The 23561-nt window shown below is 35.9% G+C and overlaps 1 protein-coding gene across 1 annotated transcript in view; it reads right to left on the bottom strand.

The window, feature by feature from the left end:
- Positions 1–2147: 2147 nt before the first annotated feature.
- The window catches only part of LOC128999507 (DNA ligase 1-like), a 45506-nt gene continuing 24092 nt past the window's right edge, over positions 2148–23561 (bottom strand). The window contains exons 8-19 of the mRNA XM_054426072.1: positions 22962–23024; positions 21562–21663; positions 18048–18170; positions 14691–14813; positions 10120–10197; positions 9071–9147; positions 8226–8414; positions 7211–7488; positions 5772–5910; positions 5052–5172; positions 4471–4626; positions 2148–2161 (exon numbers count right to left, since the gene is read on the bottom strand). Coding sequence (XP_054282047.1) covers positions 2148–2161; positions 4471–4626; positions 5052–5172; positions 5772–5910; positions 7211–7488; positions 8226–8414; positions 9071–9147; positions 10120–10197; positions 14691–14813; positions 18048–18170; positions 21562–21663; positions 22962–23024 — 1463 coding nt within the window. The remainder of the gene's footprint in view (positions 2162–4470; positions 4627–5051; positions 5173–5771; positions 5911–7210; positions 7489–8225; positions 8415–9070; positions 9148–10119; positions 10198–14690; positions 14814–18047; positions 18171–21561; positions 21664–22961; positions 23025–23561) is intronic.

The following is a 23561-nucleotide window of genomic DNA, read 5'->3' as shown; positions in this document are numbered from 1 at the left end:
TCAACTAATATTACTACAGTAGCAACTCAGTCTAAATCTACTTTTTGATAAGTTTGAACAATCTTATGGTGGTGAATATCACAGTTACCCTTAGATTATATTATACAACGTAAACCTATTATAATTTCATTGTCAAATATGTGAGTCTTGAAAACCCATTCGACTATAGTAGGAAACATATGTACTAATTTACTTAAAACTGGCTTTTAATGAATGCAAAAGAGTACTCTGACATTGAATTTTATGCAAGAAATTATTTTCCAACTAAATTGAGGACTTGCATGTTTCCTACAATAGTAAATTAACACAAAAGTACAAAATAGATTATTCCTTTACAACTACAATCACTCGATTCTACAAATACAACTATTACAATCTAAAATATTTGCTAAAGGAAACATTTAAAACATTACAAGGGTTTGGTTTGGTACAAACATTATTTGTTACTTGTAAAAAATGTATTATGTGTTCTACTATATTCAGTACGCATCTTAGTAGTATGTCAATTTATTTAAGGATACTGTCTGTGCTATATCAGTTAATACTATGATATGTAAATGAATGTTACCCAAGACAACTATCCAGGAAAATGTCCTCAGCACATTCCTTGTTTACTCTCTAGTTGTGCTTTTCTACATTTTATTTTATCCAAGCATAAGACATTGACTTCTCGTCCCCTACTGTCCCCGCCACAGTAAGAATTCCCAATTCTAGAGTCTGTTACTTTATGTGTAATCTACATCCAATTACAAGATAATGCAAGGGCAAGGGCTCCTGTGGGAATTTTCCCAAGGGGGAAAAAGGTATCTTGTTCTAAGAAATTAAACAATTAATTGAAAATAGGTAAAAAATGAACTATACCAAACTTTTATGGGATAGGTATTATTTATGTTTTTGTGAAAACAATGGTTATGTAACAATATCTAATTTGAAATAAATATATTGCGTATAAGAAAATACAGTGCTTACCTATAGTAATAAGCCATTAATAGTTGCTTGGCAGTTTTTCTATTTTAGCTCAGATAGCTAAGACAATATTTAACATATAATTATGAGGGTAAGGTTCCTGCTAAATTGTTTATGTGTAACATTAAATTGGATACATTTTGTGTATTAAAGGTAAAATCCTGGCATTTTGAATCTTAAATACTTAAAATAAAACTTAAATAGTCATTACTATTATTTACTTACCATTACTCACATAACAAACTGTGTAGTGCAACAAAATTAATTGATTTTTATATTTTGAAATTAATGGCAATCAAATTTAAGATTCAAATAAATTATCAAGACTAGTTGCATTTGACTTTCACACATCCGATGTGAATAATATTTTACAGATTTATTTCTGGTCCATTGAGCAGCCTTGCAACACAATATCAGTCTCTCTTTAGTATTCCAGGAGTAATAATTTTAAATATTTATTCTTAGGTTACTTTTTTGTAGTAACCTTTTACATACAGAGGTTCTTATTATACAACTATAACTCTCAACCGACAACACAAAATATTCCTGCAGTACATTGAAAGAGCCAAAGGGACAAAATAAAAATGCATCCGTAATTGCCGGAGGTTGCCGTGCTGTATTATAATTAGTGATGGGCGGATCCAAAAAAATGTCGGTACCGGATCCGGATACACACTGTCATAAGGGCGGGTTAAAAAAAACTTATATAAATCATACTGTTTAAAAATGAAATTGGTAATGTTTAAAGGTTAATATATCTTATATATAGAGTAATCTCCAGTTGAGCCCATAATCCCTCATTTTTTGGGGGCACTAAAACTGCTAAGTTTGCATGACCACCAAAAGGGTATCTGTGTATATTTTACTATAGTTCGTTCTTGAGTATGCTATATCGTGGTTTTTGCATGCAGCATCCAATTTATTTATGCCTGGATCACCTTTTGTTAATCTCTTCCTTAAATTCGTTCCAGGTCCACAGTACTGATAGCCGGGTATGTGAAGTTCTACAGGTAAAATACCCTGTGTCTGTGTACGAGAAGACTATACTGTGTTCTATGTTAGAAAAATGGGGGAAGATGGGGGAATCTTGACTTTTTATTCACCCTGTATGGAAACATATAATCTTCTTATTGTACACAGACACAGGGTATTTTACCTGTAGAATTTCACATACCCGGCTATCAGTACTGTGGACCTGGAACAAATTTAAGGAACAGGTAAGCAAGGGGTGATCCAGGCATAAATAAATTGGATGCTGCAGGCAAAAACCACGATATAGCATACTCAAGATTGAAGGATAGTAAAATTAGTTCAGTGGCAGACAGCTTATTAGCTTGGGAAAGGGAGAAACCTTCAGACTGTAGTATTGGTGAGAGAGCTGCCGCCTGCGCAGTTGCAAACATAATGAAAACTAAAGCGAAACTTGGTGGGGAAAAGGGAAGACTTCAAAAATTAAAAAAAAAAAACAAATAAGAAAGAACAAACTTGTTGGGAAAAAGAAAAGAATCCTGCAAGTGGAAAAATAAAAGTGTTAAGTGGCTTTATTTGAGACCTTATACGGGATCTGGTGGTAAAAGTAAAATAAAATGTACTCATAGGAAATAATTTAAAGACTTCCAGAAAAACCATTAGGTATTTTGGACATAATTCAACTTGCTGCTGATTAAAAGTTGCCTTATTTTAGAGGAGTCTTCTTGTACATAGACACAGATAGTCTTCTTGTACACAGACACAGTAAGTCTTCTCGTACACAGTCACAGATAGTCTTGTACATTGATACTGACACAGCTTTGTGTTCGTAAAAAAATTAGGAAACAGCTTTGTGTTTGTAAAAAATTCAGGGAAAAATCAGTCTTGTACATGGATACAGACAGCTTTGTTAGTAAAAAAATCGGGAAACAGCTTTGTGTTTGTAAAAAATCGGGAAAAAATTTGTCTTGTACATGAATACAGACAGCTTTGTGTCAGTGAAAAATTCGGGGGAAATCGGTCTTGTACATGGATACCGATAGCTTTGTGCTTGTAAAAAAAATCGGGGAAAAATCTGATCCATCAAAACCGGATCCAGCCCAAGATCCGGATTATTTTTCTATCCGATCGGTTGCCGGCTGTAGCTCGGATCCGGCGGATCCGGTAGTCCGATATACGGATTTGACCATCACTAATTATAATTATACTACATAGTGTATATGAAGAAACATGCCTCAATCCTTAAAGATTCCACAATCCAAAGCAAAATATATGTGTGACTAGAATAACAACTCTGCCAGAACAAATGATGCTAAATAAAGGTAACTTAGTACAACAATTAATTATTGTCAGGTATTAAGTGGATCCGCCACCACTAAAATGGGGGTTTTCCCATTTTTAACTAAAAAATCCATATATTTTAAAATTTTTTATGTTTTTGACAATATTTATGTGAAGTTTCATGCATATCTGACCATAATTACTATTGTACAATTACAAAAAAATTTGTGTTACCATGGTTATTATACCATTAAAGTTAAGTAGGTTATATTATAATGTAGATGCAAATAATTACTTTTTTCAAATATCTTCATAAATAAAAAATAGTTACCTATTTTAAGTTTTTCTCCCCACACTTCGAAAAACATATATGTATATACAGTAGGGTCTTGCAAACTCGGCGTAACATGAACTGGAAGGGTGCCGAGTTTGTGAAATGCCGGGTTATCGGTAACTAGGGGTAAAAATAAGAATAATACAGTTTTTAAGCCTTTTAACCACCTTTTTTATTAATATTTATATTACAAGTCACAGCATTAAGTCATCAGATATAGTACAACAAATTCTTTGTACCAGTTGCGAATAATTTGACTTAAGCTGGCTTGAGTCCATGATTAACACGGACTCAAAAAATCACTAATTTTCTGAGCCAGGTAATGGCCGAGTTATCCAGACTGCCGGGTTATCGAGTGCCGAGTTTGGGGGACTCTACTGTATACATGTTTATTTCAAAAATTTCTTTTTCATGTTCCTTTTATACAAATGCTGTTAAAGTAAAAATAGGAGAGAAAAAAAGAGAAATATTAGGTTAAAAAAATAGGTTTTGTGGTGGCAGATCTCCTTAACAAACTCTGCAGCAGCCGTGTTGAGGTGCGTTACGTTATTACAGCCTAAACTATAAAGGTAATTACACCTGTTTAGAGTGAACTCTCATATGGCCCTTCAGATTACTGGAGTCACTAAAAGCATAAGAACATTGAGGACATTTATATGGCTTTTCTCCAGTATGTATCCGTTTATGTGTTGCTAGGTCACCAGATTGTGTAAACCCTTTATCACAAACATCACATTTATATGGTTTCTCACCATTATGTATCCGTTTATGTCTTACAAGGTCACTAGATGTTGCAAATCCTCTATTACACACATCACATGTATATGGTTTTACACCACTGTGCATTCTCATGTGATACCCTATATGGTCACTACGTGTTGTCTTGTAGTCACATAGGTTGCAACAGAAAGTCTTCCTACCATCCACAACCACAGCTAGACTCTGCTTATCTGCAGGTACTCTTGAAGGATCTACAACTTTGGCAGTTCTCTTACCTCTACACTTCTTCTCATGGGCTTCCAGGTACAACGGGGATGAGTAGGTAATGTTGCACTTCTCACAGGAGAATACCAAGCCTGTAAAACAAGTTGAGAAAAATGAATAGTGTAAGTAACATTTTATGGCCCTAAAAAATCTTTACAACTTTTTTACAGGCACAACTTAACGAAAACCCATTCTGCAGCAAACCAGAAGACTTGAGAAATTTCAATTTAGTGATCGACGAGACTAGATTTTTCATTTCGAGACGAGACGAGACAAGATTTTTTTAATTCCCGCAGGCCGGAATTTTTTTTTTCGGGACAAGATTTAATAGAAATTTATTAAAAAAATTAATATAAAAGAATTTATATGGTAAGGCCTTGTCTCAGTGTTTGTATCATTACCGCAGGGGGCCCATGCTTGCGTGGGTACGTGGCCTGGCGACCACGCGGACCCTAGCTCTTGACCCCCAGAGGGGAGGTAACTGCCCGGTGTTGGAACCAGCACTCAGGTAGACCACAATTATGGACGACTGGATGTGCCAGCCCCTTCGGGGGAGCCCCCAGTGACATTCCATCATCCAGGTTGGTGGGGTGTTCAGCTCTCAGTGATGCCGCTTTTTGCCGCCTCTCCTCATCTGCCTGTGGCTGTGGTTCTTGGGCTTAGTCCTGCCTGGTGTGTATGACTAACATTATGTGTGGCATATCCTCAGCTCTGGAATTGCCTCTTCCTGGGAGGTGAAAGTAAGCCCCTGAAGGGGAGGTAACTGTCCGGTGTTGGAATCGTCATTTCAAGTAGGCCATAGTCATGGACGTCTGGTAAGCGCAGCCCCTTAAAGGGAGCCTCCAGTGACACTACTGCATCCAGGTTGGTGGTGTGTTTTGCTCTCGGAGAGGTGGAAGTGCGCCATCAATCTCCCATCTACCTGTGACTATGGTTCTTTAGGCTTCAGCCTGCTTGCTCTGTGCGACCAGCATTCTTTGGGGCAAATCCTCGACTTTGGAAGTAGCCTTTCCTGGAGGTGAAATCAGGCAAGTATCCGTAAGCTCACGGGGACTCTCTAGGGGAACGTAACTTTCCGCAGTGTGAGGGCAACGGCTGGGCGCACTCCATCAGCTAATCCCTGTCTCTGAGCCCGGAAGGTATGATTATCTAGAGTGTGGGGGGTTTTCTCTGGAACCTCAATTGAGTTAAGGGTGTCGCCACCTTTGGTGGATAGGTTCATCCGGGTGGGTCCCACTTCTAAACCCGCCTCCTTTTGGAAACCCTGAGGGCCTGGAGTGATGTTGGGCTTGATGGGCAAAGAAGTAGATTGGGTGTTGGGATCAAGCCCGCTAGGGGTTATCTGGGGATCTATCGCCTTGGGTATCCCTGGTTTCCTAGCAATGGGATGGCCTCAATTGGGTAGTGGTCGAAATGGGGAAGCTGACGGTCCCCTTCCTCCTGGCTTTGATGGCGGGTTTTGGCCTGTCAGGGATTGGATAGGTCCTGAGTGTTGCTTGCACTAAATGCGTCAGGGCATTTCATTATGGGCCTTCAGATTTTGTACCTGCTGGTTCCAGGTGGAGTGACGCTTAACCAAGTGGCCGGTATCCCTGGTTAGGATTGAGGGGCAACCCTCTTTCCGAAGGGTTGCTTCGGCAGCCGGTGAGCCTAATGACCTTAAGTCATCCGCCCATGGTGTGCCAAGGTTGGTGCGTAAGCTCCGGCCTACACCATGGGACCCGGGTTTGTTTAATTATAGGTACTGGGTTTGCAGTTGAGGGGCTTCGGCTCTATCAACAAAACAAAACGAAAAAAAGTGTTTGTATCATGATGCAATGAATTTATATGGCAAGGCCATGTCTGATTGTTTGTATCATGATGCAATGAATTTATATGGCAAGGCCATGTCTGATTGTTTGTATCATGATGCAATGAATTTATATGGCAAGGCCATGTCTCCGTGTATGTATCTTGATGCAATGAATTTATATGGTAAGGCCATGTCTCCGTGTATGTATCTTGATGCAATGAATTTATATGGCAAGGGCATGTATCTTGTTGAACCGAATCTGACCGGATTTTTCAGATATCCGCACACCTCTAGTTTTCAGTTTTTTACCCCGATGATTAGCTAACGGCCCATAATCTCGTCTCGAAAATATCCCGTTAGTATTTCAATCCTGCCCGAAGCTTCGAGATAAAAAAATCTCAAAATTTCGGGTCTTGTCCATCACTATTTTAATTTCCCTGATTAGATTTTAAATTAAATACGTCCTTAACACATCACTATTGTTCCATATTTAAACATTAGGTTTAATTAAGTACCTTGGTAATACTATCTTTACTTTTTTATTTATTTTAGTTAGAATAATTAATGTAAATTAATTATCCTCTGCTCCTTTCTACGTTAGGCCTACGTTCATTCTTTTTTACCACTATATTGTACAACATTCACCACAATGATTCGTGTTCATACTATGTCGGTGCTAAATTAGGTGCTTCAGCCGTTCAAGAGGAGTATTTGTAAAACAAAAGCAGGAGTGTAGACTTCGCTCACACCGCTCAAAAATTAAAACACAGCTTCCCGCAATTTTCATAGATGTGTTTGCATAGATAGTTAGTTGATTGTAACAAAACATGCGGTAATGAACTTTTAATAGACAATATATAAGTCTTTCGATATGACAACCATACAATACAAGACACTCACTGCGCAGATGACTAGTGTCTTTGCTGCGGAAGCTCTCCATGGAGATGCCCAACATTTCTGCGTACTCCTTGCCGTACCACACAAACAGCTCCGCCTTGGGTGGTATCAGCTTCACAGTCCGGTAGTACATCTTTCCCTTGTACTGGAAAGCCATCAGGTTCTGTTCTGACTCATGTCTCGCACAGTTCACAAACCTCATCCAGTTACTTGTGGCTGTAGAATGAGCCGCAATGTAGTGGTCTACTTTCCTGTCTTTTACAATCTGTAACATTTTAAAGGAATTGTTGTCATAATATTTGTGAAATATGCTACTAGATTAAAATCTATGAAATGTTTATACAAACTACAAATCTTTTGTTATAAACTTTCGAGTGTACAGTTTTTAATAAAAAAAAAAAAAATGAAAATGGTTATAAAAATTTTTGATTTTGCAGTTGTTGGAAAAAGTTATATTTATTATTAACAATTCAAAAACATAAAAGTTTTTATCATGCAGGGTGTGGGTTGAGCAGTTTGTGTTGTGTAGCATACTAAACTCTGGCTGTGAAGGGGTAAGCCACACACTATTTGTTGTCATTGTAGGATGCCTACTAAATCTGCTCAAGACAAATTCCTGAATATTAAGAGCTACTAATTGAAATCCTATTTTAAGCTGTATCACACAGCTTATATATCATCAAGTAAAACATTTTTAAGATAAAAAAGTCATTATTTTTATCAAATAATGCATTGAACTGCTGTATTAAAAAAAATTACTTCAGAAATAGTAAGTTGGTCCATAGCACATCACATGTTCAACATGGGCCTGACTCTAATAACTAATTATGAAAGTCATAAGTTCTAAAGAGTGTGATAAATCTTACTTATGCATTTTTAACACATTTTCATTGTGTTATGCATCATGGGATCAGAATTGCAGCCACAATCGAGAATCATATTCAACATGTAGGGGATTCAACCAATTTTGGAGTTTGCACATCACTAGTTAGGCATACTTACAGCCCAACTGTAGCCCAGAGGGTCAGGTTCAGAGGTGTTGTCTCCTTGGTAAGGTCCAAACCTAACATGAGGAGGCAGTCCCAGTATAGTCCACACTCCACTGCCAGCTCCTGGTATCTTGGACTTTCCAATCTTCAACATATCAGGAGTAGTCTCAACTGCTCGCTCACGATCTCCAGTCACTGGGATCTGTTGGGCAAAGAAATGTTGTGAAAAAGAAAAGCTTAAAAGAAAAAAAATATATTCAGAACCATAACTTTTTAGAGTACCCCAATATAAATTATGAATCCAAAATCTATCCTACAGTTTGGATGCATATGTTTTTTCAATTAAAACAACTTCACACTTCTAGCTTCTAGGTATTGCACCATGGATATCGTGTCAAACTTTAATTTTTTCAATAATTCATTTAAATAGATAATATTTTCTTAGTGCTTTACTTTTGAAAGAGAACGGAAAATTCTGTTATACTTAATGTAAGAAATAAAACGAAAGATGATGAGAAAAATTAAGAGTTGGTGCAATGGTAAATTCAAGGGCCAGTAAATAATGAATTAAAGACAGCTTAAAAGCGCAATAGTGAAGAAAGCAGGTCTAATATTTAGACATGTAAATTATGGTGGAATGAGAGAATTCCAAGGAAAAAGGAGTTTATAGTGATATAGAGAAAGGGGGAAAAAATAGTCTTAGAAGACTATGGTTAAATAGGCAAAGAGAAGGGGCAATATGGATGGATAGGCAAAGTAAAGAGGAATATAGATGGATAGAAGAAAATAGAGAGGCCTTTGTTCACCCAGACCTGGTAATAGCCCAAGCCGTGTGTACTTGTTCCAAGTTAAACTTACGTCTTTATCAGGATAGTACTTGTGAGGGCCATGTTCAGGGCAATCTCCTTCATATTCTCGATCACAAAAGTCACAGACTGTAACAGAACCAATGAAAATATTTCAAGATAATAGATTGTAAGTTAAGAATGTTACCTGCATTTTTCAGGATCAACTCATCACAAAGGTCAGCTGTTTTCCTAGCTGAAAAATTTGGCAGGTGCTATACTATAAAAACAAAGGTTGCGAGACATGCCGAATTTGGCAGCTAATAAAACATATCTTAAGGAAAAGAAATAGGCTATTAATGTAGAAACTGCAAGGACTGTAACACCACATCATTGTTAAGACACCGACCATAAAAAAGAAGTTAAAATAATCTATCGGTTCTGCATTATGAGGTGGGCAGTATTTTTGTTCTGGTTCTTCAAAAAAAAGGAATGTCATGTTTAATTTGGGGGTCATTGTTGTCATTGACTTTTGTTCACTCCATATCATTAGTCAGGTCAAATCTTTGGAAAGCAAATTATCTGTAAATGACATTAGAAGTAAAACTGCAATGCTGCAAAACCGTGTGGTATTGTAATTTTTGTGAATAAAATCATGGGTTTAGGATAGTATCCATTTCCAATGTCAATGTATTAACATAAACAAAATAATGGATAGAATACGTGAAAACGAGAAAAATACTAGTACTAGTTGTTACGAACCGCAACAGCCTTAAATTTTCTGCATCGAAAACCCCTACTTTTTAATGCTGTATACTTGGAAACTTTTGGAATCTCAACAATGGTTTAATTTCTTCAAGTTTTGTGCAACCTGATGATGATGTTTTTCCTATATTAAAACACATAGTCCGATCAAGGAGCAAAGGAATGCCAAGGTAGTACCAGTTATTTTCACCTTTTAAAAGGGATAATTTGCATTTCTTTAAGTTTTTATGTCCCTAGGTTTCCCATCGACTCACAAAATTCACAAAGTTTTGTACTTTTAGTGCTTTGGTTGATCCTTATTTCTTATTTACACAAACACTGGAATCACCTATTGTACATCAACAAAAGATAGCTTACAAAGATATTCGTCATCTTGAACCAACTCGCTTTCTTTGTAGTTCACAACAGGCACAGCTCGTCTCGGATATCTTCTTTCTACAAAATGCCACACACTTTAAAATCCACAAAGAAAAAAAAACAAAAACCATGATTAGTGATAGACAAATTATAAATTTGAAGTAATATGTAAAAAAAATCTTTTCACTGGTGTATTTAATAATTCCTCCACTATATGAATTTGTATATAAAAAGCAATTATCAATTCCCGGCTCAAAACATTTACTTTAATTTCAGGCTCGTATACCTCTAGTACATATAAATAAAAATTCAACAAATATGCCTGCTGTATGGCCTCTGGGGTCATTACAATGAAAAAGTAAATTGGTCCAGGGAAAAGTCTTAATTTGTCATATACGTTTATAGCTTCTTCCTTATGGGTGAAATTCGCTAAAAAACAAAATGAAATCGACAAACACTAGGCCTATTTATAGATTTTGTTACCTTTATCAAGCTGGTTACAGTCAAGTTCATCATTGGCTTGCTCTGTAGTTACAAATGAAGTTGGTTTTACTATTTCCCTTGAACCTATAACAAAATAAGTTATTAGTAAAATGAAAATGAAAACTGAGCTGAGATAAAACCTTCATCATCAAAGTTTACATTTATATTTATGAAGTGTTCACATTACAATATTTTTTTTTAGACATTTAAGGACTTAATGATTAAGATTTAAACCTAGTCAACAAAATTAAAAATTAAGAAGAATTCAGCTATCAACATATTTACAGAACTGATATAATTTCCATCAAATGGTTAAAAAGAATAAATAGGCTAATTTTCATTACAAAATAATCACACAGGTTAAAAGTCTTACACTTTGATTTCTTCTAGTTCTATCAGTAGCATAGATACACCTTTGTCAAGGGGGGGGGGGGTCTCCCAGAATGAAGGGAGAACCACGGAAAATTTTGAAAATACTTTTTAGCAGTATTTTTAAGCATTTAGAAAGTGAAATCATCTCTGGTAGGCTATCAAAAATAAGCAATAACATTGTATGATTTTTTTTTAAATTTATGAATTTAAGTTTTTTATTCAGTTAAGTAGGAAGGTCGGCCGCTTAGAAAACGACCTCCTCCAGCATTGGTTTAGCATTAGCGCGCAGGTCGTTTTCTAAGCGGCCGGACTATAGACAAGTATTAGCGAATTTCCCATATAGGGAATAAGCTATTACCGTATTACCCATGGTAACCATGGACCTGGGCCTGGACCAATTTGCTTTTACTTTTTGATGTCCCCAGGGGCCAAAAAGAACATTCGTTCAAATTCATATATACATATGCGTTCGTTAGCACGATAACTCTTTGTTTTGTTTCTAAAATCAATGCTAAATGTGGAATGATTTTTGAGTTCTGTTTCTGTAGTCAAAAGGTTTGTCTAGAATATTGTAGAAAGAATGACCATTATTGTAAAAACTCATTTTGAATCATGCAACTTTGGGTTTCTGCTACTAATAGATGTAAAATTAAAAAGTTAACATATTTAATTGCAAAAAGTATAATACATACCAGTAACAGAATTTGAAAACCAAAAAAATCTAAGGATTTTTTTCACCTGTTGTATGTTCAAGGGGGGGGGGGATATATCCCCCTGTATCCACACCACTGCTGACAATGCTTGTTTATACTAAAAATCTTTATTTTCAAGTAAACAGTTACAAATGTGTACATCTAAAATAAAACACAAATAACCCAATAACTTACTTGGCCAGCTAGGTTTTAATAATGTAGCTTCTTGCTTTGAAGGATTATCATTTTTGTCTTCTTTTTCTGTATGAAAAATGTGTCATTAGTACTTTTACAATAAATAATATTACTTAACACATTCACTGTGGGTGGGTCAGTACTGACCCAAAACCCACACTGCAGTTCATCAATCTGTTGCTCAGTGCGAGACTAGCGTCGGTTGAAGGCGGACCAATAACTTAGCGTGTTGTGTGTGACATGCTTTATGTTGTGGTGTAAATTAGTAGTAAATTTTCCCGTAAAATCCCCATTTGACAAGCTTAGAAATCAACTTGTTGTCCAGTCTTTCTCCCTCCAATTGCAATGCAATGGGACCGGCTACATTCCAAGCAGTGCTGCTATCTGTGGTGGTTTTAGCGAACTACATCGACTCTTGTCGTAAAGCAGTACATCACTACACGTTATTTGCTATTTGTCAGACTGAAATTAGAAAGCCTATCACCAAGGCCACACTAAAAACAGGCCGTAATGCTCATCAAGCATGACATCACGATAGAAAACGGTAATGACGTAGGTATTTATTTATTTATTTTTGAAGGAAAGATTAAAATAAGCAGCTGATCACAAACGGCAAACATTATGTTATTGCCGTCTTCTATCGTGACGTCATGCTTGACGAGCATTACGGCCTTTTTTTTTAGTATTGCCTTGCTATCGCCCAGCCCCAGTTTGACGCTGTGCCGCATTGGGTATACGCCCGCTATTGATGGGCTGTAGCGAACGTGTTTATTACTAAATAACAGAACAAAAAACTGAAATGGAATTTATTTCTAATGTCATAGACGTGGAATTAAAATCATAATTTTATTACTCAAGGATTTGACAAAACCTAATAGTCTGACATCATTGTTCACATTTGTTACAGACTGGGGTGATATAGTCCCACTTAATCATTATTATCTTATTATTTTTTGCATACGTAAGTTTATATCATATTATAAAACCTACTACTCCCTTAGTAATATTTAAGCAATTTATACCATGATCAAGAATCATGGTATAAAGCCTGTATAGCTAGGGCTGACTTGTTTGTAAAACTACCAGACCATATTTATTGCATGATTGTAAAGATAGTAACAAAAGATGATTGACAAAAACCCATTGAAAGCAATGAGCTGTTGGCCACCTGCTCAGAAATCAAGAACATAGCTTTTTTAGTAAAACTTTAACTGATCAACATGAATGCCTAACTGTCAAAGTTTACAGAAAAAAACATCATGTAAATTGACTTTTATCTGCTTTTAGCGAATTTCCCTATAGGGAAGTAGCTATTACCGTAGGTGGCACGGTAAGACCTAGACCCGGGACCGATTTACTTTTTCATTTTGATGTCCCCAGAGGCCAAAAACACCATTCGTTCAAATTTGTATATATGTATATATATATATATCATATATATAAAATTCTCGTGTCACAGTGTTTGTCTGCAAACTCCTCCGGAACGACTTCACCGATCGTTATGAAATTTGGTGTGTAAATTCTATAGGTATGCGAATCGGACGTAAACTATTTCCCGTTTCGAAATTCTTAAAAGGGCTCCGCCCCAGTGGCTCTGGAGTTTCCCATGTTAACCTTATGAGAAATGGAATTAATGAATCTTAACAGCTGTTTCAATTAAACAAGTTGGTTCTGTTCAATGATGTTCAACAGCATAAAAGTTACAAGGATTACCAACAGGGTGCAGCACTATTAATTTTTTTTTTTTATTTATGACAACAGCTAATTTCCAACCAAAAGGTGAGTGAGCGTAGCGAACGAACTTCAACCTGGAGGCGAGTGAGCGTAGCGAACGAGCTAACCTGAAGGCAAGTGAGCGCAGCGAACGAGCTCCAACCTAAAGGTGAGTGAGCGTAGCGAACGAGCTCCAACCCAAAGGTGAGTGAGCGTAGCGAACGAACTTCAACCAGGACGTGATTGAGCGATGCGAACGAGATCATCTTGAAAATTAAACGTAACGGTACTTAAATTATAAATAGTCAAAGGCAAGACAACGTCTGCCGGGTTCAGCTAGAATAAGCATTGATAACTTAGGCGATACGAAGTTCGCCGGGTCAGCTAGTATATATATATATATATATATATATATATACGTCCGTGAACGCAATAACTTGAGTAATTTTTGTCCGATTTTGATGAAATTTGGTTTAAAGGTGTAAAGCGGGATAAACTTGAATGAGTTCGCGAACCAGCACGATCGGACCATGGGAACGGGGTTTTTTGGGGGGGGGGGGTTTATGGGGTAAAAATTGGTTTTTCTCACTTTTGACCCTCAAAACACAAAATTTCCCGATTTCTCTTTAGACCTTTTTAAGGAGCTTAAAAAAACAAATAATTTAGTATATAAAAGAATGTTTGTTCAACTATTAGTAACGGAGAAAATTTAAAAAATTGTAAATTTAAAATTCCCATGTTATTCTTATGGAGAATATTGTCAAATGTTGTAGTTTGCTTGTTTATTGATATATTTTGATCAAACTTGGCAAATTTATTTATTTTGTACTAAGCTATCAATATTTTACTCAAAAACACACTTTATTAGTTTCCTTGTAGCAGCAAACCTAGGTACTCGTTAAACCTAATGTTATTAAAATATATTTAACTGAAAATCAATTCAGACAAATGGAAATTCGCTTAGTCGGCAGGTTTGCTGCGGCGGGGGTATTTTAGGTTAATTTTAGTAAACTAAGAATTTTGGTAATCCAATACTCTCATGGAATTTTAACTCTTTTGGACTACCAAGTGTCAACTATAAATTGAAGAGTACCGCACACACTGTGAGTAGCTTACCTTTTTCTAGTCTAGCCAAATCGTAAAACCCAAACTCATCTTCTGAACTTCCATCAAATTTATCTTTTGATGCCATATCTGGATCATTTTGTATTGATAAGTTGATGATACAGCGGCTGGCTTCTGTAAAGAAATTATTCCACAATAAATTTCTTGGATGGATGCAGACATGATTCAAGCAGTTTTATACCATGACTGGTTGTTTAACCCATGCTTCGCTCTGTGTGAAGCCAGGATTAATAAAAGGACCTTAGTCACTGAAGAAAACAGCTAGTTACATTTATGACTACAAACACTTCAAACAGTATAGACCCAACAGTCCAAAATGATTTCGTCAGATTGGGGATTTAAGATTTAAGGTTATTATGAACTTAGCAAAATTGTTACTACAATAAACATGGCACAATTACATGATACAGTTTTGTTAGTGAATTTGTAAAAGACCCAATTTATTTAATGATGTCACATTAGGGAGCAAAACTTTACTAACAAAGAATTATTTTTCTACTATAGGCTACATCATCAAAAAAAAATAATTGGGACCAGGTTGTTGGGACCAAGACTACTTCAGTAAGGGCCTACCAAAAATCTTGGATAGCATGGAGGTCGAATAGATTTTGAGGTTAGGGGAAAATGAAAATATATATTTTACACAATACATGGTGAATGAATTTGTTTAAAACAAGGTAGTGTTATAAAAGAAAATAATAATACAAAACAAAACATCCTCAACACTTCTTCATCTATCTTGAAAATTTTACTCACAGTATTGTTAGAGCTATGCTAACAAGTGGTAGCTGTACACTAGCGATTAAGTATTACAAATTTTGTAAATAAAGTGGATCTTTCTAATTAAATTGAAAAAGCATCATATTAAACTTGATTTAATTTAACTTGACCTATAACTAGTCATAATTCACATCAAAACATAGACTGGCATTGATATTGTTTATTTATTATTTATTATCAACGGTTCTACCAATTTTTACAATGTAAGTTAATAATAACAATCAAGACAGCTAGATTTTAAATAACTAAAATAACAAACAATATATACAATCAATTAATAACGAAATCACAACTACAATACAATCTATTTAAAAAAAAGACTTAGCAGTTTAATAGTTAAGTTACATGCAAGTGCAATGCTGCCGAAAGATGATGAAAATGCTTTTAATAAATACAGTAATACAGACACAACACATTCATGAAACAATAATGAGTTCCAATCAACAAGTTAACATGCTACTATACTTTAAATGAGACAATATTGGATATAGAATCAAATATGCAACTATGCAAACAAAAGGGCTACAAACAAACATTTGAACAAATAATGCAATGGCAGGATGTGAGAATGAATGCTAATGAAGATAACGCAAAATAAACGGTATCAGCATTCTGACACATACTTTCTCCCATAAGTTTGTCAACAACCTTTATCATGTGTAAGCGGTAAGAGTAAATATACGGAAATGGGATTTGTACAATTTTGTTCAGAATTTAAAGGACTACATACTAATTTTTTATAAAAATCGTTCGGTCCATTTTTGTGAAAATCAGATTTGTCCGTTATTTTATGGGAAAATAACATAATTTACAATAACTTTTGAACCATAATTTTTACAGAAATGGGATTTGTACCATTTTGTTCAGAATTTAAAGGGCTACAACATACTAAATTTTTATCAAAATCGTTCGGGCCATTTTCGAGAAAATCCTGTTTTTCCGTTTTTTTTATGGGGTTTTATGGGAAAATCCCCATTAAAAATAAAATTTTTTTAAATATGAAAAAAACTATCAAAACTTTAAGGACCATAACATACTATGTTGAATAAAAACCATATTTTTTTCTAAAATCCTTTTTTTCGTTATTTTAGGGGGTTTTTATGGGAAAATAACATAATTTACAATAACTTTTGAACCATAATTTTTACAGAAATGGGATTTGTACCATTTTGTTCAGAATTTAAAGGGCTACAACATACTAAATTTTTATCAAAATCGTTCGGGCCATTTTCAAGAAAATCCGATTTTTCCGGTTTTTTATGGGTTTTTATGGGAAAATCCCCATTAAAAATAAAAATTAAAAAAAAATGAAAAAAACGCCTGGAGATACCATGGATTAAAACCTACATACCAAATTTCATCGAAATCGGACCACAGGTGTAGTCCCTAGCTCTGTACACATCCAGACACACAGACACACACACACACACACACACAGACATCACTTCGAAAACCACTTTTTTGGGTCCAGGGGGACCCAAAACGAATATATCCACTCAAAACTCAAACTCGAAAATTTTGACGAAAACAATACTTTCTCCATATACTATGGTATAGGGGGAGAAAGTAAAAATAATTAATGAATACAGAGAACAAGAAAAAATAAATGACCTATTTGATGAAAAAATAAATGACCTATTTGATCTCTTCTGAATTTGGAGACAGATGTTCAGAAAAAATTGACTTGTGTTGCTGTGTCCCCACCAATCCACAGAAGTCTGGATATTCCACTGTTGTAGGCGTAGTACACAGGCAAGTATTTTCACCTGAGAGCTGACCTGGATCGAGTTCCTAGGGGCACCTTGAGATCAATATTCTCTAGCAGAGCCTATCAATGTATCAATGAGGCTGTCAATGTAACCATTCAACTGCTTAAAAAGGAAGGTGAGATCCAACACTTTACGTCTGTGCTTGAGAGGTTGCAGATCAAATAGTGTCTCCAAAATTAAAATTAAATTATGTTCTACGTTCTGCAGACGGCTCTTCCAGCTTGCCTACAGTTGGCTGCCAATGTAGTACTCCGTGATTTTTATTTACTAGATTATTGCCGATGGTTTTTAGGTTCAAATTATTTTTAACGGTTATTTCAAGTAATTTGAGCAAATAACAAATTACTCACTATTTTTACTTTTCCTTAAGTAGAAAAATAAGTCAATGGGGTAATTATTGTTTTCCTAGTGAAAATAAAACAATATAATTATATTTAAGTATAAAACCACTTTGGATAACCAGGCCTCGAATAATCGGGAGTGTACTGTGCACTCCATCAAACTATTTTCAATTTATTGGAATTTTAAACAAACAGCAGATTGTTAAAAAGATTATTGAAGAATAAAAAATCATCTCGTAAAGAAGTGAAGGTAAAGAAGACGAGCAGCGAGTATATCACTTGTACACACAACAGTACACCTCAAGTACTGCAGATATGTTGTTTTTGAGGTATTGTCCTTTTGCTTTAAAATAATTTGCAATCTCTTAGTAGACAAAGTTTGTGAAAGATAACCGTCTACTATTAACTATCAAACAGCAATGACTGTTGACAAACAAAATAAATATTGCGAATCTCACCTTTCTGTTGTCTGGCCAAATCGTAAAATCCAAACTCATCTTCTGAGCTGTCCTCATCATGCTTCTCATTGGCCGAAGTACAAGGTCCATCTGCTGTGGAGACTTTAATGTCTTTGTTGGTATCTGCAAAATCACTTTTTTAGATAAAAATATGAATCAATATCAAATTCAAATTGAACCAGCTGTCAATAGTCTGGTATTGATGATCGTTAATGAGTAAAAACAAATTCTGTGCACTGTTGAGCACACCACGTAATCAGTCGTATTCTTGTGGTGTTTTTACAAGTAAATATTCAGTATTTGTATTTCAAACTAAGGTAAAAAAGCTTTATTTTAAATTGTTTTTACTCACACACCATATATGACCTTATATTAGAAACCTGTAGCCTACATATTTTGAAGCAATCACACAATGACTTTTCTAAAAAAAGAATTGACTCGAAAAAGCTTAAAGTTTGCTGGTTTTTTAAAAACTTGATTCTACTCATAAATTCACTACTCAACTCACACTTCCCTACTTTTCAGTCTAGGAGATAGTGCAACAGTCAAAAATACTCTCTAGTGTATATATTTGAGTATCATGTCATGTTTGTTTTCCTGCTAGCTTTGATGGTATCACACAGATTAATAAGCATTAGGGTTGGACAGGTCCCGAAATTTCGGGAATTTTTCGGGAAAAAAATATTCCCGATTATCGGGACGGGATTACATTTGACTCGGGAATTTTTTGGGACAGGATTTGGTCCGATCGTCGGCGATTTTTCCGCTTCGCGAGTGCCGATAACGCCATTATTGCGAGCGATAGGTCCGCGAACGCAGGAGACGAAGTCATTTAGACGATTACGCCGTGACCGCGGAGTCATAACAACGATCGCGCCGTGGCCACAATTATTGGACCGATGATCGCACCGTGACCGCGAGTCATAACAACAGTCACGCCGTGTCCCCGGAGTAATAACGACGATCGCGCCGTGACCGCGAAGTCCTACCGACGATCGCGCTGTGACCACGAGTCATACCGACGATCATGCTGTGTCCGCGGAGTCATAACGACGATCGCGCCATGACCGCGAAGTCCTACCGACGATCGCGCTGTGACCACGAGTCATACCGACGATCGCGCGGTGACCGCGGAGTCCTACCGACGATCGAGCCGCGATCGCGAGTCATACCGACGATCATGCCGTGACCTTGGAGTCCTACTAACGATCGCGCCGCGACCGCGAGTCCTACCGACGAATGCGCCGCGACCGCGAGTCATACCGACGATCGCGCTGTGACCGCGGAGTCCTACCGACAATCGCGCAGTGACCGCGAGTCATACCGACGATCGAGCCGTGATCGCGAGTCATACCGACGATAACCCCATGACCGCGAAGTCATACCGACGATAACCCCGTGACCGCGGAGTCATACCGACGATCGCGCCGTGACCGCGAGTCATACCGACGATCGCGTCGTGACCGTGAGTCATACAGACGATCACCCCGTGACCCGCGAGTCACAAGTTACTATAGGTACCTGTAAATTGTTACCCATTTTTTAGTTTTTATAGATCAGTGCCACAAATGGTAAAAATTGATTTTGTATGTCTTTTTTGGTAACTGCAATACAGTACTTTCTTTTTATGCACAGAAAAAAATCCCGTCCCGTCCCGTCCCGAACTAAAAATTCAATCCCGTCCATCCCTAATAAGCATATTCCAAATTTCTAACAATTCTGATATTTTTTACCACCAAATCTCAGATAAGTACATTGGTTCAATATTTGTGCCTTTTAGAAAGCCTATAGGACAACCCATCAACATAGTAAGGTAACAATGTTTAATGTTTCGATTGATTTTTAAGGATTAAAAGCATTATTGAACTCATCACATTTTCATTTTGCTAATATTTTATTTCAAAGTAATGTTTGAAAATATACTTAACATAAAACAACATGTCATTTAATTATTTCACCTTGTGTCCATCTGGCAATCAGATTACACCAAGTAAGTAACTAAAATACAATAATAGGAGACATTTCAATGCTAATTGAATTGAGCAAAGCCCTGAGGTTGAACTTAAAGAATACTGGTGCTAAATAAATTTTGTTAACGTAACTTCAGTTTTAAGTAGGGTTGGATCTAACATTTTGACATCCATAGACCCAAAAATATTCTCACCCTCTCGTTTGGCTTAAGTTACTTTCCTACAAACCTTTATTAAAAAACTATTATGATATCAGGCTTGCATGTTAATTGCCTAGACACCACTCCACAACACAATTTTATCATTGTAAGTTTTTTGAGAAATTTTCTTCGTTCTGACTTTTTAGCAATTTTATGAATCTATTAATTAGTGATATAAAGTTTGTGGGACTGAATAAAAACAATTTAACCCTCAGAGCATTGTTGCCGGAATGCTCTGCGGGTTGAATTGTTTTGTTTCATGGACATTTCTGCTAATGCAGCGACTTCAAATTTTGGGCTCGCAAACATAAACTTCGTACACTACATGATACAATGGATTAAAAATAGTGCCTTAGTAGATTAGCATCCTTATGGATCAGCTAAAGATAATCCTCGTTATTGTAGCTATTTAACACCTCGTTCAACCAAAAAACAAAAAAAAAAAACAATAGTCATACACAATAGCTTGTCCCTTGGTTTACAAAAGTAAAGCAGTAAAGCACAAATCATAAAGTTAACCCTAATATAATATAAAAAAAATTTCTTTGACATTAGTGCACAGTCTCACCAGACATGAAAAACATTTTTACATTTTGCAATGGGATGAGAAGTCTGGTCAGTCTATGGTAATACTGCATCTATATTATATTCGCAAAGCAAAACAAAGCAATAACAATGAACTTCGGCTAACTATACCGATCCTAGGGCCTGAGGAGAGAGTTACAGAATTAGAATGGCATTTTAGAGAGTATTGAATAAATAAAAACCCCTAATGCACACTCAAGAGATATATTTGTATTGTTAATTTGTTAATTGTAAAGAACTCATCACTTTTTGATCATTTAACACAACGCATTATGTATTTTAACTCCATCCTGCTGGTTTTTGTAAGCTAATCAAAAGTTTGTTTAATAACTTTCTTTTAATGAGGTACCGTAAGGGTGACAATAGTATCTTGTCTTGCAATAACATTAGAACATGTGTGCGCCTCTAATCACAGTGAGCAGAATCATCAAGCCAGCATAGTGGCAGTGACAGCCTTCTCCCGCGTCTTTAAGACCAATGTTGTGTTAAGGCGTGAATTTGAAAAATAGTTTAACTTCACCTACAGTTATTTATTCCAATAAACTCAGAAGGCTTTATTAGCCTGACTATTTAGTAAATTTGAAAAATAAGTTAAATTATGGCTATCCATTTTATTTGTAGATATTTAGAAAAATATTTTCCCCTCGGCCCGGGAATACCAGGTCTATTAGGAAATCCCGAATCCGGCCCTGGTTTTAAAGGATTAAATTCATGCATAAGAAATAGATAGACAGCAGATTCTTATTGAACAAAACTTACCTGCAGCTTCAGTAGAATTAGGTGTTTTGATGATGCTGTGATCAGCGAGAGAGGAATCATCATTTTGTTCACCATCTTTGTGTGGTTCTTCCGTATTAGGAGCTGAAATACCAGCAATTGGTTTTAAAGAAAAGTTACTTTGTAGTCATTAAATTGTGTTTTGGTAATCAAGATAAAACCATGATACAAAGCTAATTTCAGGTGGCTGAGACCTTACTTATACTTGCATTATAATCAAAAGGTTAAACCAGTTCTGACCTTAAGAAAACCAATAGTTCAAAACTAGACCTAGCTATCCTTGGTTATGGTCTTATAAATATTACTGGTTCAATAAACAGCTTATCTTAGTCAGTCAAATCAAAGCCAGACAAATTATCTCACACCATTCTCCGGTCACTCACTACACATTCATTTTCAGCTTGTAATACTTATAAAATAGACTAAATCTGGCAAACAGATGTTTCTACGCTTGCAACAGACTGATGTCCTCTAAGTTACTGTCAAAAAACACCAAAGTTAGAATTTATAAGACAATAATAAGCCCAGTATTATTATACGGAGCTGAAACATGGAAACCAAATAAAAAAGAAGAAAAGAAGTTAAAATCACATTCGAAAATAAGATTTTAAGAAAAATCTATGGACCAATTTATGAAGGTGGTGAATGGAGGAAGAGACACAACCGAGAACTGAGAGAACTCTACAGAGATCCAGATGTGGTGTGTGAATTTAAGTGTAGAAGAGTTAGATGGGCTGGACATGTTTTACGAAGAGAGGAGCAAAATAAGTTAAAATTAGTTTTACTAAGAAATCCCGAAGGAAGACGGCCGAGAGGAAGGCCAAAACAAAAATGGTGGAGACAAGTAAAGAAAGACATGGAGCAACTAGGAGCAACTGAGGAGGATGCAGAGGATAGAGCAAGATGGAGAGGCTTTGTTGGTGCGGCCAAATATTTTCTTAGATATGCATGGCCCTGAGAGTAACAGTAAGTAAGTAATACTCATACAAGTGTGTAAGTTGAATGAAAATATATTCTTCATGAGAAAAAATTACACTTACATGTAAAAACTTCAAGAAAAAATATATGAGTTTTTAAAATAAAATTAGAAATGTGGTCATTTTAATATTGTAGTGTATGCTATCTCTCTTATAGCTAAACTACTTCTTAATACAATTTATATTATGCATGTACAATACTATATAAACATTACATAATAAATGAATGTATGAGATGTTTCAAGTTCATGGTTAGACATGACAACTTTATATTTTGAACTCTGATAATGTGGAGTTAGGTAGCACTTCCCAGAGTAACAAATCACAAATCATAACATTTTGATTGCATATAAATGATAAATGTTGTGGGATTAAATAAAATAATTTAATATGCTGTTTAATTACCGGCTATCGTTGATGGTTTTGGTTTAGGTTTCTTAACCCTGGGCTTAGGAAAAAACACCAAATCTGAAACAGAACATTCATTGATTGTTATGGCAAATTGTGATAGAAAGAAAAGTTGGATGGGAATACTTATGTTGTGGTGTCTACATAGTTTATTATGAAATCAGAATGAAAGACACAAATAATTATAAAAAGTCTGATTTTAGCGAATTTGGAAATTAGCCACCATATTACTGTAGGTCTCATGGTATGCTCTAGACGACGGATTTACATTTTCGTTTTGATGTCCCCAGAGGCTAAACCACCATCCGTTAAAAATCATATGAATATATATATATATATACACGGCCGCGCCCGGGAAGCCAGTCACATAAAATATACACTGGAAGTCAGTCAGTTGCACCCCCCAATATATTTCAAGACTATGATATATATATAATATATGTTGGTAAATATCTTAAGCCTAGACATATCTGAACGTATATATCTCTTTTTTTTTCTTAAAAATACTAAAATATAATTACGTAAAAAATGCTATGCTAATGCAGTCACCACCGCATTTGCATGGGAAAGCCAGTCACGTAAAATTTGTGCTGCTAA

Source organism: Macrosteles quadrilineatus, unplaced genomic scaffold, assembly GCF_028750875.1.
Source record: "Macrosteles quadrilineatus isolate MER2022 unplaced genomic scaffold, UCM_ALF_1.0 Scaffold_8__2_contigs__length_117827958, whole genome shotgun sequence".
Classification (NCBI taxonomy): Eukaryota; Metazoa; Arthropoda; class Insecta; order Hemiptera; family Cicadellidae; genus Macrosteles; species Macrosteles quadrilineatus.
This window is presented reverse-complemented; position numbering and strand designations above follow the sequence as displayed.